Source organism: Chiloscyllium plagiosum, unplaced genomic scaffold (genome assembly GCF_037043375.1).
Source record: "Chiloscyllium plagiosum isolate Xiang-an unplaced genomic scaffold, Cpla_swu_hap1 HiC_scaffold_35, whole genome shotgun sequence".
Taxonomy (NCBI): Eukaryota; Metazoa; Chordata; class Chondrichthyes; order Orectolobiformes; family Hemiscylliidae; genus Chiloscyllium; species Chiloscyllium plagiosum.
In genome coordinates, this window is record NW_028270173.1 from 8,474,754 (window position 1) to 8,495,789 (window position 21,036).

Here is a 21,036-nt window from a genome sequence, read left to right on the forward strand (position 1 = left end):
ACACACTCCCACTCTGCCCCACACACCCACTTCCCCCCCTCCACACACACATCCCCTTCCCCCCACACACACACATCCCCCTCCCCCCACACACATATCCCCCTCCCCCCACACACATCCCCCTCCCCCCCACACATACACCCCTCCCCCTCCACCACTAATATCCCTCCCCCCACACACACACAACCCTCTCCGCCCCCCACACACAACCCTCTCCCCCCACACACCCATCCCCCTCCCCCCACACACACACTCCCACTCCGCCCCACACACGCACTTCCCCCCCTCCACACACACATCCCCCTCCCCCCACACACATCCCCCTCCCCCCCACACACATCCCTCTCCGCCCCCCACACACAACCCTCTCCCCCCACACACCCATCCCCCTCCCCCCCAAACACATCCCCCTCCCCCCCACACACATCCCCCTACCCCCCACACACATCCCCCTACCCCCCACACATATCCCCCCCACACACACATCCCCCTCCCCCCACACACATCCCCCTCCCCCCCAACACACACATCCCCCTCCCCCCCAACACACACATCCCCCTCCCCCCCACACACACACATCCCCTCCCCCCACACACACACTCCCACTCCGCCCCACACACGCACTTCCCCCCCTCCACACACACATCCCCCTTCCCCCCACACACACACATCCCCCTCCCCCCACACACATATCCCCCTCCCCCCCACACACATCCCCCTCCCCCCCACACACATCCCCCTCCCCCCCACACACATCCCCCTACCCCCCACACACATCCCCCCCACACACACACATCCCCCTCCCCCCACACACATCCCCCTCCCACCCAACACACACATCCCCCTCCCCCCCCCACACACACATCCCCTTCCCCACACACACACCCCTTCCCCACACACACACCCCTTCCCCCCACGCACACATCCCCTCCCCCCCACACACACACATCCTGCTCCCCCACACACACATCCCCCTCCCCCCCCACACACATCCCCTTCCTCCCAACAAACATCCCTTTCCCCCCCACACACACACATCCATCTACCCCCCTACACACACATCCCTCCCCCTCACACACATCCCTCCCCCTCACACACATCCCTCCCCCTCACACACATCGCTCCCCCCCCACACACATCCCTCCCCCTCCCCCCCACACACATCCCGCTCCACACACACATTCCCCTCCCCCCGACACACATCCCCCCCACACACACATCCCTCTTCCCCCCCACACACACATCCCCCTCCCCCACACCCCCCCCCACACACACATCCCTCTTCCCCCCCCCGACACACACATCCCCCTCCCCCCCACACACACACCTCCCCCTCCCCCCCACACACACATCCCCTCCCCCTCCCCCCCACACACACATCCCCTCCCCCAACACACACACATCCATCTCCACCCCACATGCATCCCCCTCCCCCCACACACATCCCCCTCCCCCCACACATCCCCCTCCCCGCCACACACATCCCCCTCTCCCCCACACCCTCCTCCCGCCACACACATCCCCCTCCCCCCACAACATCCCCCTCCCCCACACGCACATCCCCCTCCCCACCCACAACTCCCTACCACCCCACACACATCCCGCTCCCGCCCCCACACACATCACCCTCCACCCCACATACACATCCCTCTCCCCTCCACACACACACCCACATTCACCCCTCTCACCCCCCCCCACACACACATCCCTCTCCCCCCCACAAACATCTCCCTACCCCCCACACACACATCCCTCTCCCTCCCCCCCACAGCCCCACCCCCCCACAAAACCCCCCACACACACCCCTCCCCCTCACACAGCCCTCTCCCCCCCCCACACACACACACCCCTCTCCCCCCACACAAACACATCCCTCCCCCTCCCCCACACACATCCCTCCCCATCCCCACCACACACATCCCTCCCCGTCCCCCCCACACACATCCCTCTCCCCCCCCACAAACATCCCTCTCCACCCCACACACACATCCCTCTCCCCCCACACACACATCCCTCCCCCTCCCCCCCACACACATCCGTCCCCCTCCCCCCCACACACATCCCTCCCGCACACACACATCACTCTCCCCCAAACACACATCCCTCTCCCTCCACCCCCCCACACAGACACCTCTCCCCCTCACACACCCCTCTCCCCCCCACACACACATCACTCTTCCCCCCTACACACATATCCCTCCCCCTCACACACATCCCTCTCCCCCCCCAACACACCCACATCCCTCCCCCTCCCCCCACACACACATCCCTCCCCCTCCCCCACACACCCACATCCCCCCCTCCCCCCCACACACACACTCCCCCTCCCACCCTAACACTCCTCCTCCCCCCCACACACACTCCCCCTCCCCCCACTCACCCCCCCCACACACACTCCCCTCCCCCCACACACACACTCCCCCACCCCCGCTCACACCCCCCTCCCCCCACACACACACTCCCCTTCCCCACACACACACACACTCCCCCTCCCCCCACACACTCCCCCTCCCCCACACACACATCACTCTTTCCCCCTACACACATATCCCACCCCCTCACACACATCCCTCTCCCCCCCCACACACACACATCCCTCCCCCTCCCCCACACACACATCCCTCCCCCTCCCACATACACACATCCCTCTCCCCCCCCACACACACACCCCTCTCCCCCCCACACACACACACCCCTCTCCCCACACACACCCATCTCCCTCCCCCCCACACACATCCCCCACACACACACATCCCTCTTCCCCCCCCTCACACACATCCCCCTCCCCCCCCACACACAAACCTCCCCCTCCCCCCCACACACACATCCCCTTGCCGCCCACACATACATCCCCCTCCCCCCACACAGACAGCCCTCCCCCACACATTCCCCTCCCCCCCACACATATCCCCCCTCTCCCACACCCCCCTCCCCCCACACACATCCCCCTCCCCCCACACACATCCACCTCCCCACCCACAACCGCCTACCACCCCACACATATCCCGCTCCCCCCCACACACATCGCCCTCCCCCCACAAGCACATCCCCCTCCCCCCACATACACATCCCTCTCCCCTCCACACACACACCCACACTCACCCCTCTCACCCTCCCCACACACATCCCTCTCCCCCCCCACAAACATCTCCCTACCCCCCACACACACATCCCTCTCCATCCCCCGCACACCCCCACCCCCACACACAACCCCACACAGACACCCCTCCCCCTCACACACCCCTCTCACCCCACACACACCCCTCTCACCCCACACACACCCCTCTCCCCCCACACACACATCCCTCTCTCCCCCCACACACACATCCCTCCCTCTCCCCCACACACATCCCTCCCCGTCCCCACCACACACATCCCTCCCCATTCCCCCCCCCACACATCCCTCTCCCCCCCCACAAACATCCCTCTCCCCCCCCACACACATCCCTCCCCCTCCCCCCCACACACATCCCTCCCCCTCCCCCCCGCACACATCCCTCCCGCACACAGACATCCCTCTCCCCCAAACACACATCCCCCTCCTCCACCCCCCCACACAGACACCCCTCCCCCTCACACACACATCCCTCTCCCCCAAACACACATCCCTCTCCCTCCACCCCCCCCACACAGACAACCCTCCCCCTCACACACCCCTCTCCCCCACACACACACATCACTCTACCCCCCTACACACACACATCCTTCCCCCTCCCCCCCACACACACATCCCTCCCCCTCCCCCACACACACATCCCTCTCCCCCCACACACACACACTCCCCCTCCCCCCACATACACACTCCCCCTCCCCCCCACACACACACTCCCCCTCCCCCCACACACACTCCCCCTCCCCCATACACACACCCCTCCCCCCACACACACCCCTCCCCCCACACACACGCATCCCCCCCACACACCCCCCACACACACACACACACCCCCCACACATACATCCCCCTCCCCCCTACACACACACATCCCCGTTCCCCCCCACACACACTCCCCCCCACATCCCCTCCCCCCCACACACACAACCCCCTCCCCCCCACACACACAACCCCCTCCCCCCCACACACGCAACCCCCTCCCCCCACACACACAACTCCCTCCCCCCACACATACACATCCCCCTCCCCCACACACCCCTCCCCCCACACACACCTCCCCCCCACACACCCCTCCCCCCACACACACCTCCCCCACACACACCTCCCCCTCCCCCCCACACACACATCCCCCTCCCCCACACACACACATCCCTCTCCACCCCACACACACACACATCCCTCTCCACCCCACACACACATCCTCTCCCCCCCCACACACACACAACCCCCCCACACACAACCCCCTCTCCCCACACACAACCCCCTCCCCCCACACACACAACTCCATCCCCCCATACATACAACTCCCTCCCCCCACACATACACATCCCCCCCCCACACACCCCTCCCCCACACACACCTCCCCCTCCCCCCCCACACACATCCCCCTCCCACCCAAACACACCCCCCACCCCCCATACACACCCCCACCCCCCATACACACACATCCCCCTCCCCCCCACACACACACCCATCCCCCTCCCCACACATACACACACATCTGCCTCTCCCCACACACACAACCCCTCCCCCCCCACACACACACATACACATCCCCCTCCCCACACACACCCCCCTTCCCCCACACACACATCCCCTTCCCCCCACCACACACATCACCCTCCCCCCTACACACACCCATCCCCCTCACCCCTACACACACCCATCCCCCTCACCCCCACACATCTGCCTCTCCCCCACACACACAACCCCCTCCCCCACACACACATCCCCCTCCCCCCCACACACACATCCCCCTCCCCCCCACACACACATACCCCTCCACCCCACACACACATACCCCTCCCCCCCACACACACACACCCCTCCCCCCCACACACACACATCCCCCTCCCCCCCACACACACATCCCCCTCCCCCCACACACATCCCCCCCCCACACACACACCCCCTACCCCCCCCACACACACACCCCTCCCGCCCACACACACACCCCTCCCCCCCACACACACACATCCCCCTCCCCCCACACACACACATCCCCCTCCCCCCACACACACATCCCCCTCCCCCCACACACCCCTCCCCCACACACACCCCTCCCCCACACACACACATCCCCCTTCCCCCACACACACCCATCCCCCTCCCCCCACACACACCCATCCCCCTCCCCCCCACACACACCCATCCCCTTCCCCCCCCACACACCCATCCCCCTCCCCCCCACACACACCCATCCCCCTTCCCCCCCACACACACCCATCCCCCTCCCCCCCACACACACCCAGCCCCCTCCCCCAAAACACACATCCCCCTGCCCCCCACACACACCCATCCCCCTCCCCCCCACACACACCCATCCCCTCCCCCCCACACACACCCATCCCCCTCCCCCCCACACATCCCCCTCTCCCCCCCACACATCCCCCCCCCACACACACACACATCCCTCTCCCCCCCACACATCCCCCTCTCCCCCCCACACATCCCCCTCCCCACCCCCACACATCCCCCTCCCCACCCCCACACATCTCCCTCCCCCACACACACATCCCCCTCCCCCCCACACACACATCCCCCTCCCCTATACACACAGCCCTCCCACATATCCAGACCCAGGGACTGTCTCTAACTCTCTGTGTTTCTCTCCCAGTCTCTGTGACCCTGGATGTGGAAACAGTGAGTCCCCGGCTCGAGCTCTCTGAGGATCTGAAGAGTTTGAGATGGACCCGGACCCGGACCCGGACCCGGAGGAGTCTCCCTGACACCGAGAAGAGGTTTACAGACCATCCCTGTGCCCTGGGATCAGAGGGATTCACATCGGGGAGACATTACTGGGAGGTGGAGGTGGGGGGGAATCGGGGCTGGAGTCTGGGAGTAGCCTCCGAGTCTGTGCAGAGGAAGAGATGGGTCAGTCTGATCCCGGAGAATGGATTCTGGATCATGGGGCAGGATGGAGGTCAATTTTATACAAACTCCTCTCCTCAATCCCCTCTCTGTGTAGGTCAGATCCCCAGGAAGGTGGGAGTTTATCTCAGTTATGAATCTGGGACAGTTTCATTTTACAACGTGGACACCAAGTCCCATCTCCACACCTTCACTGGGAATAAATTCACTGGGAAACTTTATCCTTTCTTCAGGACCTGGGATTTAAACCAGTTTCTGAGAATCAGCTGTTAAAGGGGCGGGGCCTCCCTGACGTCACATTGACCCCCGGGTTTAGGGTCTGGGTCAGGGATTGGGGTCAGAAACCTCCCATTGACAACAGGATGTTACTGAATGTGTTATTGAATTCTGAGATTATACTTTGTAACATCACAACCAAACTGTCAATAAATCAGATACAAATATAAATGTCAGATGGTGAAAATAAAAAGTAAATTAAATATCTTGTGTCTCTCCTTCCTTCATTTACTCCCTGCTTCAGTCCCATCCTCCATCTCTTCACTTGTTTCCCAGTCTGGAGCTGGGATTTCTCTGTGTTTCTCACTCTGCACCCGGAACATGAAATCCTGAGGGAGAAATCCAAACACTGGAGGGTGTAACAAAACTGCATTTACATAGCATCCTCCACTGAGCTGCTTGTATCATTGGGGCGGAGATTTACACAGAATCTCTGTCAGGATATGCAATATCCCCAGTGTTTAACTGCCCGTTAACTCTGATGCTGCCTGATCTGCTGAGGATTTGAAGCATTTTCTGATTTTATTTCTGATTTCCAGCGTCCCCAGGATTTGTTTGTGTGTCCCCGCCATCTGCTGGATGGAATTGGTACTGAATGACATTGGGCCGCAGTACCGTCTCCCGCCAGGCGGGGGCGGTCCTGTACCGTGTGTCTGAAAAGACTCCGAGGATCATCGATCAATTTGTAAATTCACTGAAAAGTCAGTGTCCAGGGTCGAGCTGTTGCTGTGATCATGTTTATTCTTTACACATCTGTTGGAAAACGTGGAAAATCGTCAACAAAATACCAGATAGTAAGAACTGAGCCCCAGATCCTCTTTAATGTCAGGAAGAGGTCATTCCCGGTGGGATCGGGTGGGTATCATTCCCGCTGAAAGATCCCAAACAAACACAAGGAGATTAGATTAGATTACTTACAGTGTGGAAACAGGCCCTTCGGCCCAACAAGTCCACACCGACCCGCCGAAGCGCAACCCACCCATACCCCTACATTTACCCCTTATGACCTAACACTAAGGGCAATTTAACATGGCCAATTCACCTAACCTGCACATCTTTGGACTGTGGGAGGAAACCGGAGCACCCGGAGGAAACCCACGCAGACACGGGGAGAACGTGCAAACTCCACACAGTCAGTCGCCTGAGTCGGGAATTGAACCCGGGTCTCTGGCGCTGTGAGGCAGCAGTGCTAACCACTGTGCCACCGTGGGCATCGTCCAGGGAAAAGGTGAGAACTTTCTCCAATGTCTCTGATCAGCTGAACAGAGCCTGTAGCTGGCTCCTGTCAGTATAAGGGAACAGCAGGGAGAGGCAATCTGCAACATTAAAGTCTCAGACTCAAACACAGCGACTGGAAAGGGAGGCAGAAGTGAAAAGGAAGAACATAGTGAGGGCCATGAGGTTAAATATGACCCAATGGGGTTTCTATTTAAAGACAAAATATTGCTTGGTGAAAGACAATCCTTGATCTGCCTGAAACCTGTTGGTCCAGAACAAGGAGTTGACCCTGACCGAATGTTGCAGACTGGCACATTCCAAGGTCCAGGACTACGTGCTGAGGGACACACTACAGCTCAGGGCAGCTGCTGCCAAGGTGCAGTGGGGAAAGAAAATCACCTGGCACAGGGTGATTCCCTGATCCAGAAGGTGGGTCTCCCAGGACGGGACTGAGCTGAGAGCCTGCATCATCAGAGGATCTTGAGCCCTGATTTATGGGCAGCACGGTGGTACAGTGGTTAGTACGGCCGCCTCACAGCGCCAGAGACCCGGGTTCAATTCCCGCCTCAGGCGACTGTCTGTGTGGAGTTTGCACATTCTCCCCGTGTCTGTGTGGGTTCCCTCCGGGTTCTCTGGTTTCCTCCCACAGTCATGAAGATGTGCAGGTCAGGTGAATTGGCCATGCTAAATTGCCTGTAGTGCTAGGTAAGGGGTAAATGTAGGGGTATGGGTGGGTCGCGCTTCGGCGGGTCGGTGTGGACTTGTTGGGCCGAAGGGCCAGTTTCCACACTGTAATGTAATGTAATCCAATCTAATCACAAAAGCAGTTAGGTACTGTGCAGAGTTGAGCACAGCGTTACGGCGCTGCTCGGGATGAACCTCGACAAACACCACTGCATTCCTCTCCAGACTTCTTCTGCGTAGGCATATTTTTCAAACCCACCGACTCCCACAGCTACCTGGATTACACCTCTTCCCAGCCTATCCTGTATTCCCAATTCCTCCGCCTCCGCCGTATCTGCTCCCAGGAGGACCAGTTCCACCACAGAACACACCAGATGGCCTCCTTCTTTAGAGACCACAATTTCCCTTCCCACATGGTTAAAGATGCCCTCCAACGCATCTCATTCACATCCCGCACCTCCGCGCTCAGATCCCACCCCTCCAACCGTAACAAGGACAGAATGCCCCTGGTGCTCACCTTCCACCCTACAAACCTTCGCATAAACCAAATCATCCGCCGAGATTTCCACCACCTCCAAAAAGACCCCACCACCAGGGATATATTTCCCTCCCCATCCCTTTCCACCTTCCACAAAGACCGTTCCCTCCGTAACTACCTACAACCCCCTACAACCCACCCTCCCATCCTGGCACCTTCCCCTGCCACCACAGGAACTGTAAAACCTGTGCCCACACCTCCTCCCTCACCTCTATCCAAGGCCCTAAAGGAGCCTTCCACATCCATCAAAGTTTTACCTGCAAATCCACCAATATCATTTATTGTATCCGTTGCTCCCGATGCGGTCTCCTCTACAATGGGGAGACAGGACGCCTCCTAGCAGAGCGCTTTAGGGAACATCTCCGGGACACCCGCACCAATCAACCACATCGCCCCGTGGCCCAACATTTCAACTCCCCCTCCCACTCTGCCGAGGACATAGAGGTCCTGGGCCTCCTTCACCGCCGCTCCCTCACCACCAGAACGCCTCATCTTCCGTCTTGGAACACTTCAACCCCAGGACATCAATGTGGACTTAAACAGTTTCCTCATTTCCCCTTCCCCCACCTCACCCGAGTTCCAAACTTCCAGCTCAGCACTGTCCCCATGACTTGTCCGGACTTGTCCTACCTGCCTATCTCCTTTTCCACCTATCCACTCCACCCTCTCCTCCCTGACCTATCATCTTCATCCCCTCCCCCACTCACCCATTGTACTCTATGCTACTTTCTCCCTACCCGCACCCTCCTCTAGCTTATCTCTCCACGCTTCAGGCTCACTGCCTTTATTCCTGATGAAGGGCTTTTGCCCGAAACGTCGATTTCGCTGCACTTTGGATGCTGCCTGAACTGCTGTGCTCTTCCAGCACCACTGATCCAGAATCTGGTTTCCAGCATCTGCAGTCATTGTTTTTACCTGGCTGGATATTGAGGCTTCCCAAGCAAAATGTCCCCTCATCAATCTATTATTTATGGATAAGATGAGAGTTATTACAGATTACTGTAAAAATCGAATTGTATTAAATACAATCAAAGCTTGGAGGATGACATGGCAGGATGAGGATAATTTACAAAAAACTTCTCCTTTTACCCCTATAGTGAGAACGTTGGAATTTCAGCCAGGCCTGACTGATGCTGGATTTAAAATCTGGGAGTCCAGAGGCACCTCCTGTTTGGGAGATCTGTTCGATGGGGAGGTTATGATGTCCTTCAAACAGTTGTGTCAGAAGCAAGGACCTTTTTTAATATTTTCAAGTACAAGACTTCAGACAAAAAAAGACCACATTGATGATTAATCCATACAAATCAGATTCGGAAAGGAGAGTGCTGCGGCCAATGGATGCGCCCTGGGTCAGTACTGTCTACCACTCACAAGGTAATACGGTATTGAAGGACATGGAACGGTTATATAAAATCTGGAATCAAGAATTAGGGATAGAAATCTCCTTCGAGATGTGGGAGGATATCTGGGAAAATGCCATGAAGATGTCATAGAACTCAGGCTATTCAATAGAAAATACTTCATAGGGCTCATATGGCACCAGACTGATGTGCAAAGTTCAAAGCAGAAGCATCTCCAATGCCCTAAATGTAAAATAGAAGTGGGTACTCTCACTCACTGTTTGTGGACATGCCATAAGATTTATTCCTGATGAAGGGCTTTTGCCCGAAACGTCGATTTCGCTGCTCCTTGGATGCTGCCTGAACTGTTGTGCTCTTCCAGCACCGCTAATCCAGAATCTGGTTTCCAGCATCTGCAGTCATTGTTTTTACCTCGTTGATTTTAACCCTACTGCGAATCCTCTTGCAAGGATGCCGGCCTTGAAGAAGTTTTCCTCCTCTCTCTCTACAAGAATCTCAGGGAGTCCCTCTCCCACTGCAACTCCCGTGTCATTTCCTCTGAAGCTCTTCAACCATGTCGTGAAACAAACTCGGTACCACAGCCACATTTGCTTCCTCAGTGCCTGCCTCCGTAACCAACTCATCCCACACGGACTCCGGACCACCTTTAAACCAGCAGAGTTCGGACCCGAACAGGACAAACAGTACAGACTACAGATTCAAAAACACAAGCAACAGTTCTCCTTCAAGATCCTCTGCTCCACGCTCGCAGCAATGCGCCGGCACCTAACCTCTCCACAGTCAGCCCTGCCTCAGCTGAGGGCCACACTCTCTCAGAATTGCAAAGGACCCACTCTGTACTACATCCTCAGGAGAAAGCTTTATTCCTGGTGAAGGGCTTTTGCCCCAAACGTCGATTTCGCTGCACTTTGGATGCTGCCTGAACTGCTGTGCTCTTCCAGCACCACTAATCCAGAATGCCATAAGATTTGAAGATATTGGAACAGCATAGCGAATGTCTTGGCAAAGATTTTGGGAATGGAGATTTGGGTTGGACCCTGTGTTTCTTTTTTTGGGCTTTCCAAATTTCCCCTCTCTCGATGCATCCGGGAAGAAGTGGTTCACTGTCCTTTCCTTTTGTGCTAGGAAAAGCGTTTCAGTAAGTTGGGGATCCGAAAGTCCTCCAGAACTTTCGAATTGTCATAGGATAGTCATGGAGTATATTCCCCTTGACTTCCTTACGAATATGGTGCACCAAAAAACTGAATTATTTTACAGAACATGGCAGCCCTTTTTGAACTACACCAATGCAGATGTATCGGCCAGATGTTCAGGCCCTTTGTTTAGCAGTGGGGCTGGTGCTTGTTGGTTCGGGGGCTCCTGGGAGGAGGAATCCCGTATAAATATGGGTTTTGTTATGACTTAATATAATTTTATTTTGAATGTGATTTATTTAATTATTTTTTCCTTTTTTTTGAGTTATTGTGAGTAATGTATGATACTGTGGTTTTCTTTTTATATACAGTCTTCTTTTCTGTATCCTATTTTGTGATTTGGTAGTTTGTATAGTAGATTAGTAGTTAGTTTTCTTAATTTTATATTGATGCTGTTATTATATTGTAAAGTGGATAAACTATTTTGTATTAATTTTGTAGTTTTGTAAGAAACAACTCAATTTTTTTTCAATATAAATAAATATTTTACAAAATAGCAGGTATGATGGGCTGAATGGCTTCTATACTATCATATAACCAGGGACGGTCAGGAGAAAATGTGGAGACAGGTTTTACCCAAAGCTGCCTGGCTTACCTGGGTCTGAAAGTGGCAGATGATTTACCCCACAGATTGTCAGGGGTGGAGGTGAGGTCGGAGTGGGGCATGTTGGAGATAGAGGGGTGTCTGGGAAAGGAAAGAAAGGCGAAAGGAAGAGGGAGGCTGCCTCCCACTCACTGGAAACTGAAACCCAGGAAGATAAGGCAGAAATGGGTGATTGGCGAGAGTGGCTGTGGGCGCAGATGTAAAAGCTGAGAATTAGGGAACAGACTGAGAGCCGGAGAGCTACAGGAGTTCACAGGGTGTGTGTGTGTGTGTGTGTGTGAGATCACAGCACAGTCTCAGACACACACGGGGGTGAGAGGGCAGCCCCCAGCCCTGTTCGGCTGCACCTACCAGACGGAATGAGACACTCAGAGCAGACAGTCCTCCCCACTCCCACTGCCCAGGAGAGCTCCCCCAGCCCCATGCCTGACTCGGAGAAGGGAGCGGACGGAGCTGGTGGCCGCCTGGCCCCTGTACTCGGCACCGTCTTCCTGAGCCTGAGGCTGTCAGTGCCCACCACGGCCCTGCTCGTCATCTACGTCCGATGTGGAGCCGAGCCAGAGCAGCCCGAGCAGGTGAGAGAGAGGGAGGGAAGCACGTCACCGAGCCTGCCGCTGGGACAGGCGCTACACAAATGTAGCTCTTCCTTCTTGTTGTTGAAAGGAAAGTCATTTGATGTTTTGACATTGCCCCGTTTACACCAGACCTTTCCTCGTTATGAATTGCTGCTGCTCGGAGTCAGGGCACGGGAATCTCTCGGGAAATCCCGGGAATGGCACTGAGGCCAATTGGGAAGCTGGTCCCTGAGTGGTCAGCATGTGGAGCATCCCATTGGCCTCAGTACCCTTGGAGAGAAAGGAGGGGGAGGGGGATGGGGAACGAGGATGGCTGCAAGGACCCCACTCCCCAGCCGGGGATGACCTTGAGAAGATCCCAGTCACCACTTAAGGGACTTAATGTCCTCCATCACTCACCTGTGGGAGCTCAGCCTTTGGGGGAGGAGGGGGTGGTAATGTAAAATAGGGAGGATCAGGAGGGGGACCCGGGGTGGGAGGGAGACCCAGAAGAGGGTGTACTTGAGAACCGGGAGGGCTGATCCCAGCCAGCGATGCCCACATCCCCATGAATGAATGTTTAAGAAGCCCCCTCCTTGTGGGCTGCCATTGCAATGTCCCTCTTAAACACTTTCCCTCTCAGAGTTAGCCAGGTTCATCAAAGGGACAGACAGAAGTAAACACAGTGTTCTCACTGAGAAAGCGGAGTTTGAGCCATTCGCTTGCCTTTATTGGTCAGTGCATTGAGTATCGGAGTTGGGAGATCACGTTGTATCTGTACAGTCTGTTCAGCCACTACTGGAATACTGCATTCAATTCTGGTCTCCCTGCTATAGGAAGGATGATGTGAAACTTTAAAATGTTCAGAAAAGATTTACAAGGATGTTGCTGGGGTTGGAGGGTTTGACCTACAGGGAGATGCTGAACATGCTGGGGCTGTTTTCCCTGGAGTGTCAGAGCCTGAGGTGGACTTTATAGAGTTTCATAAAATTATGAAGGACATGGATAGGGTGAATAGTCAAAGTCTTTTCCCTGGGCTGGGGTGTCCAAAATTAGATGGCAGAGGTTTAAGGTGAGAGGGGAAAAATTTAAAAGGGATCCATGGGGAATTGTCTTTTTCATGCAGAGGGTGGTGAGTGTATGGACTGAGCTGCCAGAGGAAGTGGATGAGTCTTGTACAATTACAACATTTCAAGGGCATCTGGGTGGGTGTGTGAATAGGAAGAATGAATGTGGATGGGTGGCAAGTGCTGGCAAGTGGGGCTAGATTAATTTAGGACATCTGCTTGGTGTGGATGAGTTGGACCGAAGGGTCTGTTTCCATGTTGTACGAATAAGACTCTATCTGAAAAGTGCTGGTTCCCTTTTGTTGCTATTGTTGTTCTCACTGCAGCTTTGTTACTTCACATTAAACAGCGTTGTCTGCTTCGTTTGACCTACAACCCTACTTTTACAGTGGTGTACATAAACTGCAGGGTCTCTCTCTCCCTCCCCTCTGTGTTCCTGCAACCTTCCTCAGACGGGGCTGGGATGGGGCTATTCAGGCTGAGTTTCTCAAGCTGCCTGTCTCCTCTGTGCAGACCGAGGTGAGGCAGTGATGTCTCCGGGAGAAACTGGGAAACCACAGCCTCCCGTTGTATTGACCGTGGGCCAGCTTGGGAGGCTCAGAGAGAGAGAGAGAGAGACTGCAGACAGAAATCAGAGGAAGCTGCTGGCAGGTGATCACAGTCTGAGATTGGGCGAGAGTGAGAACTGCAGATGCTGGAGATCAGAGTCGAGAGTGTAGTCCTGGAAAAGCACAGCCGGTCAGGCAGCATCTGAGGAACAGGAGAATTGATGTTCCAGGCAAAAGCCCTTCATCAGAGTCTGAGATTGCTCAGTCCCTCTGCAATCTGAGAGCTCCACATGGGAATACAGACAGGAACACTGTCTCCAACCCTGAGCCCAGCATCTCTCCCACTGGATCACTCTCTGTCAGGTCTCTGAATTGTTCATCTGCCATGGGGGAGGTTCAGATGTTGCTTGATATCACTCTGAGGTGGCGCCACAGTCTGCCCTATCTGTACACAGCACGATCCAAATAACAGGAGGGCGGGCATGAGCTGACCATTTCCTTTCCGAGTTGCTCTTCAGTGTCAGGGACAGATATTGATCAGGTTCATTGCACTGAGCTCAGGGGAGCAGCTGAACCCACTCTCACTTCCTGTGAGGGCTCAGCTTTTCTCTCCCCTGATTTTTGCGTGTTTTCCAGGAACCTGCAAACAGGGAAAGTGAGACTTCACGGGAATACTCTGTGCTTTCTGTTACCAGCAGAGGTGGATTCAGGGTGGCTTTGGGTTTGAGGGAAAGGGTCCCACTGCAACAGCACCTTGGGAATATCCTGTTCCTGTTAACAGCTGGAGAATTCCAAGTGCCCATCGTGAGGCGCAGTGAGAGAGAGGGCCTCCATGGGTCAAGCTCTCTCCTCTCGAAGTGGGAAGGTGGTGGGTTCAAGCCCCATTCCGGGGAGGGTGGTCAGTGCCCAGGGTGAGCCCCTTTGAAGTGTCTCCTCTCAGAAGTGGCCTCTCTCAGGCTGTCACTTTTCTGAGAAAAAAAAGAGCAAAGGCAGGAATTCAAGGTGGTTGTTCCACCTCACAACTGGTTCCATTTTAACACAGGAAGAAATACCAGACAGATTAAACAACAAAGACAGATCTTCCCTTATTACATGATGGATACACACCAACACTAAAAAACCTCGCAGCTTCAAGTCGATGTTATTCCCAAAGAACATGACTCCACTTGTGAATCTGCTCCACTCACCTTATCCAGTCCCTTCAGGAACATCTTCAGCCACTTTCCCGCTCTCCTGTCCCTGAGCCCACAACCTTGGCCAGACAACAGACAGGCAACGATAAATCCAGGCTCACAACCAGGACGTGAGAGAGAATTCATCCCCAAGGATGGAGTTCGAGGCTAAGACCAATGTCCCGCCCAGTGACCCCCGTCATCAGTCTTTGCTCTTTCTCCCTTCATTGCCTGTTCTTTTCACAAATAAATGGATCTCGCTGTATGAGCCGAGCTGGACAAACCGGGACCTCCCCAAGTCATCCTGGGCCCCGAGTGCCCTGTCCCTGCGCCTTGCTCAGAATGGGACACATGGGCCTGGGGTCTTCGAGCCCAATGCTTTCAGCTGGAGAAGAGGATGAGGCGTGTCCCCTTCCTCCAGGACAGGGGAATCCAGAACCAAGCCGAGCCAGGCCAGGCTCCTGTTCCCCGGATGGCCCTCAGGCTTCACCAGGGGATCCCAGCACCAGGCCCGGATTTGACAGATCTCGGTGGTAAAAGTGCACACGTCTCGAAGGTATTTCTCAGGAACCCGGGCGGTTCATTTCCTTCCTCGTCCGGAGCCGAAACGTAACTCTGATTTTTCTCCACAGATGCTGCCAGACCTACTGAGCTTTTCCAGCAATTTCTGTTTTTGTCTCTGATTTCCAGCATCTGCAGTTCTTTCGGTTTTTAATTCTCAGGTGGACATGGGGTCCAAACCATCATGGTGCCTGTTCATACTTAAAATGTAGTATCTCAATCTGGAATGGATTAAAGTGGCCCAATGTTGTAATCCCTCCCCCCCCCCCCCATTAGTGTCAGTGCTGCCCTTAAGGGAAAGCAATCTGCCCTCCTCACAGGCAGGGCGGGGCCGAGAGGGGGCGCTCGCGGGCGGTTCGGCTCCAGCCGTTTGGGGCGGGGGCGGGGGCGGGGGCGGGGGCGGGGGCGGGGGCGGGGGCGGGGGCGGGGGCGGGCTCTCGCGCAGGCGCGACGGTTAGATTCAAATTTGAATGTGCGCTCGCGGGCGGCGGTGACGGTTAAGATGGCGGTGAATGGCGGGACAGACTCTGCTGACAATAATGGCGGCCTTGGGCGGGCGAAGGGAAAGACTGGGATCTTTCTGCACTCTCTGTCTCCTCTTCTCCATTTATTTGAGGAATGGAGGGGGCGGGTGGGGATTGTGTGAACCGACCCCCCGCGGGGGGCGGGCAGCATCATGATGGAGGATCGAGTGGGTTTGGGAAGTGGGGCATTCGGAGCCGGAGCTGCCTCTGGGCTATTTCTCTCTCTCTCACACACACAATCACACACAGAGGGGGGAGAAAGGCTGTGAGCCAAGACCGGGCAGGAAACAGGAATCTGCCGGAAACAAAACGTGGGCGATGAGGCTGAAAGGAAGCTGCTGGAGCCCGCGCCCCTGAGTCTGAAATGGAGAGGTCTCTGAGCTTGCCCAAGGTGAAGGGTTACAATCCCAGGACTGAGGGGGCATCGTATCTTCATGGAGGGTCTTGGGAGGAAAATATCGCCAGATGACAACGGATTAAAATGTTCTTCATGACTGTTTCCGGAGGTTGTACATGATGTTGGTGAGGACACTTCTGGAGCAATGTGTTAGATTCTCGTCACCCTGCTGTAGGATGGATATTATTAAACTGGAGAGGGTTCAGAAACAATCTACAAGGATATCACACAGACTGGAGGGTTTGAGTGACAAGGAGAGGCTGGACAGGGTTTTTCACTGGGGTGTTGGAGGCTGAAGGGTGACCTTTATCGAGGTTTATAAATCATAAGGGATATGGATAGGATGAGCAGCAATGATTTTTTCCCCTTAGGGTGGGGGAGTTCCAAACTAGACAGAGAGGTTTCAGGTGAGAGGGAAAGATTACAGAGAGACCTGAGGTAAATCATTTTCACACACCAGTGAGGGTCGTGTATGGAACGAGCTGCCAGACAAAATGATACAACGACAACATTTAAAGGGCATTTGGACAGGGACATGAATAGGAAACGGTGAGAGGGTTATGGAGTAAACGCAGGCTCCTAGGACTTGTTTAGTTTGGGAAAGTTGGCTGGCATGTTCGAGTTGCTGTATGCCTCTATGACAGAGATTAAAGGATGTGAAAAAACATTGTGATGGTAAACAGGAATATGAGACAATATTTGTATAAATACAAGTAGAGAATGCTGGGGATACACAGCAGGTCTGGTAGGGTCAGTGCAGAGAAAAACAGAAACTGAGTGTGGAGTTCTGAACAAGAGACAGATTGGACTGAAATGTTAATTCTGTTTCTCTGTCCACTGACTCTACTATACCTGCTTTCTCCAGCACTTTGTTTTGGACTTTAAATCACCAGAATCTGCAGTATGTTGGTTTAATATTATAGTAATGTTAAATGCAATGAAAAGATGCATCAATAAGAGATTCAAATGGAAACTGCAGAAGCATTCAGACACAAAATCGATCTTCATGAAAAATATAGAGGGACATAGAGTACAATTCACAATTTCAAAATGGGATCACATTATTGGGATTGCATTATAGACCCCCTCATAGTTAGGTGGAAATTGAGAAACAAATTTGTCAGGAGATCTCAGTTATCTGTAAGAATAATAGGGTGGTTATGGTAGGGGATTTTAACTTTCCAAACGTAGTCTGGGGCTGCTATAGTGTTAAGGGTTTAGATGGAGAGGAATTAAGTGTGTACAAGAAAATGTTCTGATTCAGTATATCGGTATACCTACTAGAGAAGGTGCAAAACTTGACCTACTCTTGAGAAATAAGGCAGGGCAGGTGACTGAGGTGTCATTAGGGGAGCACTTTGGGGCCAGTGACCATAATTCTATTAGTTTTAAAATAGTGATAGAAAAGGGTAGACCAGATCTAAAAGTTGAAGTTCTAAATTGGAGGAAGGCCATTTTGATGGTATTGGGCAAGAACTTTCAAAAGCTGATTGGGCACATATGTTTGCAGGCAATGGGATGGTTAGAAAGTGGGAAGTCTTCAGAAATGAGATAATGAGAGTCCCGAGAAAGTGTATTCCTGTTAGGGTGAAAGGAAAGGATGGTAGGTATAGGGAATGCTGGATGATTAAAGAAATTGAGGGTTCGGTGAAGAAAAAGAAGGAAGCAAATGTTAGGTATAGACAGGATAATTCGAGTGAATCCTGAGAGAAAAAAATGCAGTAGGAGTACACTTAAGAGGGAAATCAGGGGGGCAAAAAGGGGACATGAGATAGCTTTGGCAAATAGTTAAGGAGAATCCAAAGGGTTTTTACAAATACATTAAGGACAAAAGGCTAACTAGGGAGAGAATAGGACATCTCAAAAATCAGCAAGGCGGCTTTTGTGTGGAGCCGAGGAGATGGGGGAGACACTAAGAGAATATTTTCCAATTGTATTTACTGTGGAAAAGGACATGGAAGATATAGAATGTAGGGAAAAACTGGCGATATCTTGAAAATCATCCATATTGCAAAGGAGGACGTGTTGGATGACATGAAATGCATAAAGGTGGATAAATCCCCAGAACCTGATCAAGAGTACCCTCGAACTCTGTGGGAAGTGAGGGAAGTGATTGTTGTGCCTCTCACTGAAACATTTGTATCAATTAGTTTTAAATAGTGCCGAAAGTCTGGAGGTTGGCTAATGTGGTGCTACTGTTTAAGAAGGGTGGTAAGGACAAGCCAGGGAACTATAGACCAGTGAGCCTGACGTCAGTGGTGGGCAAGTTGTTGGAGGAAATACTGAGGGACAGGATGTACATGTATTTGGAAAGACAAGGACTAATTAGGGATAGTCAACATGGCTTTGTGCATGGGAAATCATGTCTCTCAAACTTGATTGAGTTTTTTGAGAAGTAACAAAGAAGATTGATGAGGGCAGAGCAGTAGATGTGATCTATGTGGACTTCAGTGAGACGTTCGACAAGGTTCCCCATGGGAGACTGGTTAGCAAGGTTAGATCTCTCAGATTACATGGAGAAATGGCCATTTGGATACAGAACTGGTTCAAAGGTAGAAGACCTTTGGTGGAGGGTTGTTTTTCAGACTGGAGGCCTGTGACCAGTGGAGTGCCACAAGGATCTGTGCTGGGTCCTCTACTTTTTGTCATTTACATAAATGATTTGAATGCGAGCATAAGAGGTACAGTTAGTAAATTTGCAGTTGACACCAAAATTGGAGGTGCAGTGGACAGCGAAGAGGGTTACCTCCGATTAAAACAGGATCTTGACCAGATGGGCCAATGGGGTCAGAAGTGGCAGATGGTCTTTAATTCAGATAAATGCGAGGTGCTAAATTTTGGGAAAACAAATCTTAGCCGGATTTATACACATAATGGTAAGGTCCTGGGGAGTGTAACTGAACAAAGACACCTTGAAGTGCCGGTTCACAGCTCCTTGAAAGTGGAGTCGCACAGAGGTAAGATTGTGAAGGCGTTTGGTATGCTTTCCTTTATTGGTCAGAGTATTGAGTACAGGAGTTTGGAGGTCTTGTTGCAGCTGTACAGGACATTGGTGAGGCCATTGTTGGAATATTGCGTGCAATTCTGGTCTTCCTGTCAGAAAGATGTTGTGAAACTTGAAAGGGTTCAGAAAAGATTGACAAAGATGTTGCCAGAATTGGAGGATTTTAGCTGTAGGGAGTTGTTGGATAGGCTATGGCTGTTTTCCCTGGAACATTGGAGGCTGAGGGGTGACCTTGTAGAAGTTTATAAAATCATGAAGGATTTGGATAGGATAAATAGACAAAGTCTTTTCCCTGGGGTTGAGGAGTCCAGGAGTAGAGGGTGTAGGTTTAGGGTGAGAGGGGTAAGATATAAAAGAGACCTAAGGTGCAACTTTTTCACACAAAGTGGTATGTGTATGGAATGAGCTGCCAGAGGAAGTGGTGGAGGTGACTTTCATTGCAACATTTAAAAGGCATCTGGATGGGTATATCAATAGGAAGGGTTTGGATCGATATGGACCAGGTGTTGGCAGGTAGGATTAGTTTGGGTTGGGAGATCTGGACAACACGGAAGAGTTGGACCGAAGGGTCTCTATGACTCTATGTATTAGCACAGCACCCGGGTTTCGAGGAAATACATGAAGCCAATTCTCCAGGGAGTGAAATCAGGGCAGATGCAGTTCCAGTGAAGGCAGCTTGAGCATAAGGGGAGAATGAAGAAATTGAGAAGGCAGAAAAAAGATAAGGTGGAGCAGAACATGAGAAAGAAAGAGCACAGAAAGTTAAGGTAAAGGAGATGGAATTATGAAGCTATGAAATCAAACTGAAAAGACATGAAATGGAAAAGAGAGAACTTGGTTGAGAAGTGAAAGGGAGAAAAAAGTGAAATAATATGAATATCAGTTTTACACAATGCATTTGGAACAAGAGACATCAAATACTAATGTAGTACTGAGAGTTGTGGAGGTGCCATCACTGAAAAGATTTAAAGTAGAGGTTGATAGATGTTGTCATATCTGAGAGTTGATGGCTATGATGAGCTGCCATCAAAATGGAGCTGAGCCCTGGGGCAGGTTACCCATGATCCTGTTGAATGGCAGTGCAGACCTGAGGGGCTGAACGGCCTATTATTTCTCTTATTCCTTATGTTCTTATTTAATATATCAGGTCCTCTCTTTTCAATCCCTCTTCATCCATCGCAACAAATATCATCATTTCCTACCACAGTTGTGGGTCTGTTCACCGAGCTGGGAAGTTGTTTTGCAGATGTTTCATCTCCTGACTCCGGGACATTCAGCGCTTTGGATCCTTCTGTGAGGCGCTGCTGTCTGGTGTCTTCTGGAAATTATTTGGTTCTGTTCCTGCTGCTTCC

General features: G+C 53.2%; 1 protein-coding gene across 1 annotated transcript in view; it reads left to right on the forward strand.

The window, feature by feature from the left end:
- The window catches only part of LOC148140021 (nuclear factor 7, brain-like), a 33,686-nt gene extending 27,224 nt beyond the window's left edge, over positions 1-6,462 (forward strand). The window contains exon 6 of the mRNA XM_087979205.1: positions 5,730-6,462. Coding sequence (XP_087835331.1) covers positions 5,730-6,256 — 527 coding nt within the window. The 3' untranslated portion in view covers positions 6,257-6,462. The remainder of the gene's footprint in view (positions 1-5,729) is intronic.
- Positions 6,463-21,036: the final 14,574 nt, after the last annotated feature.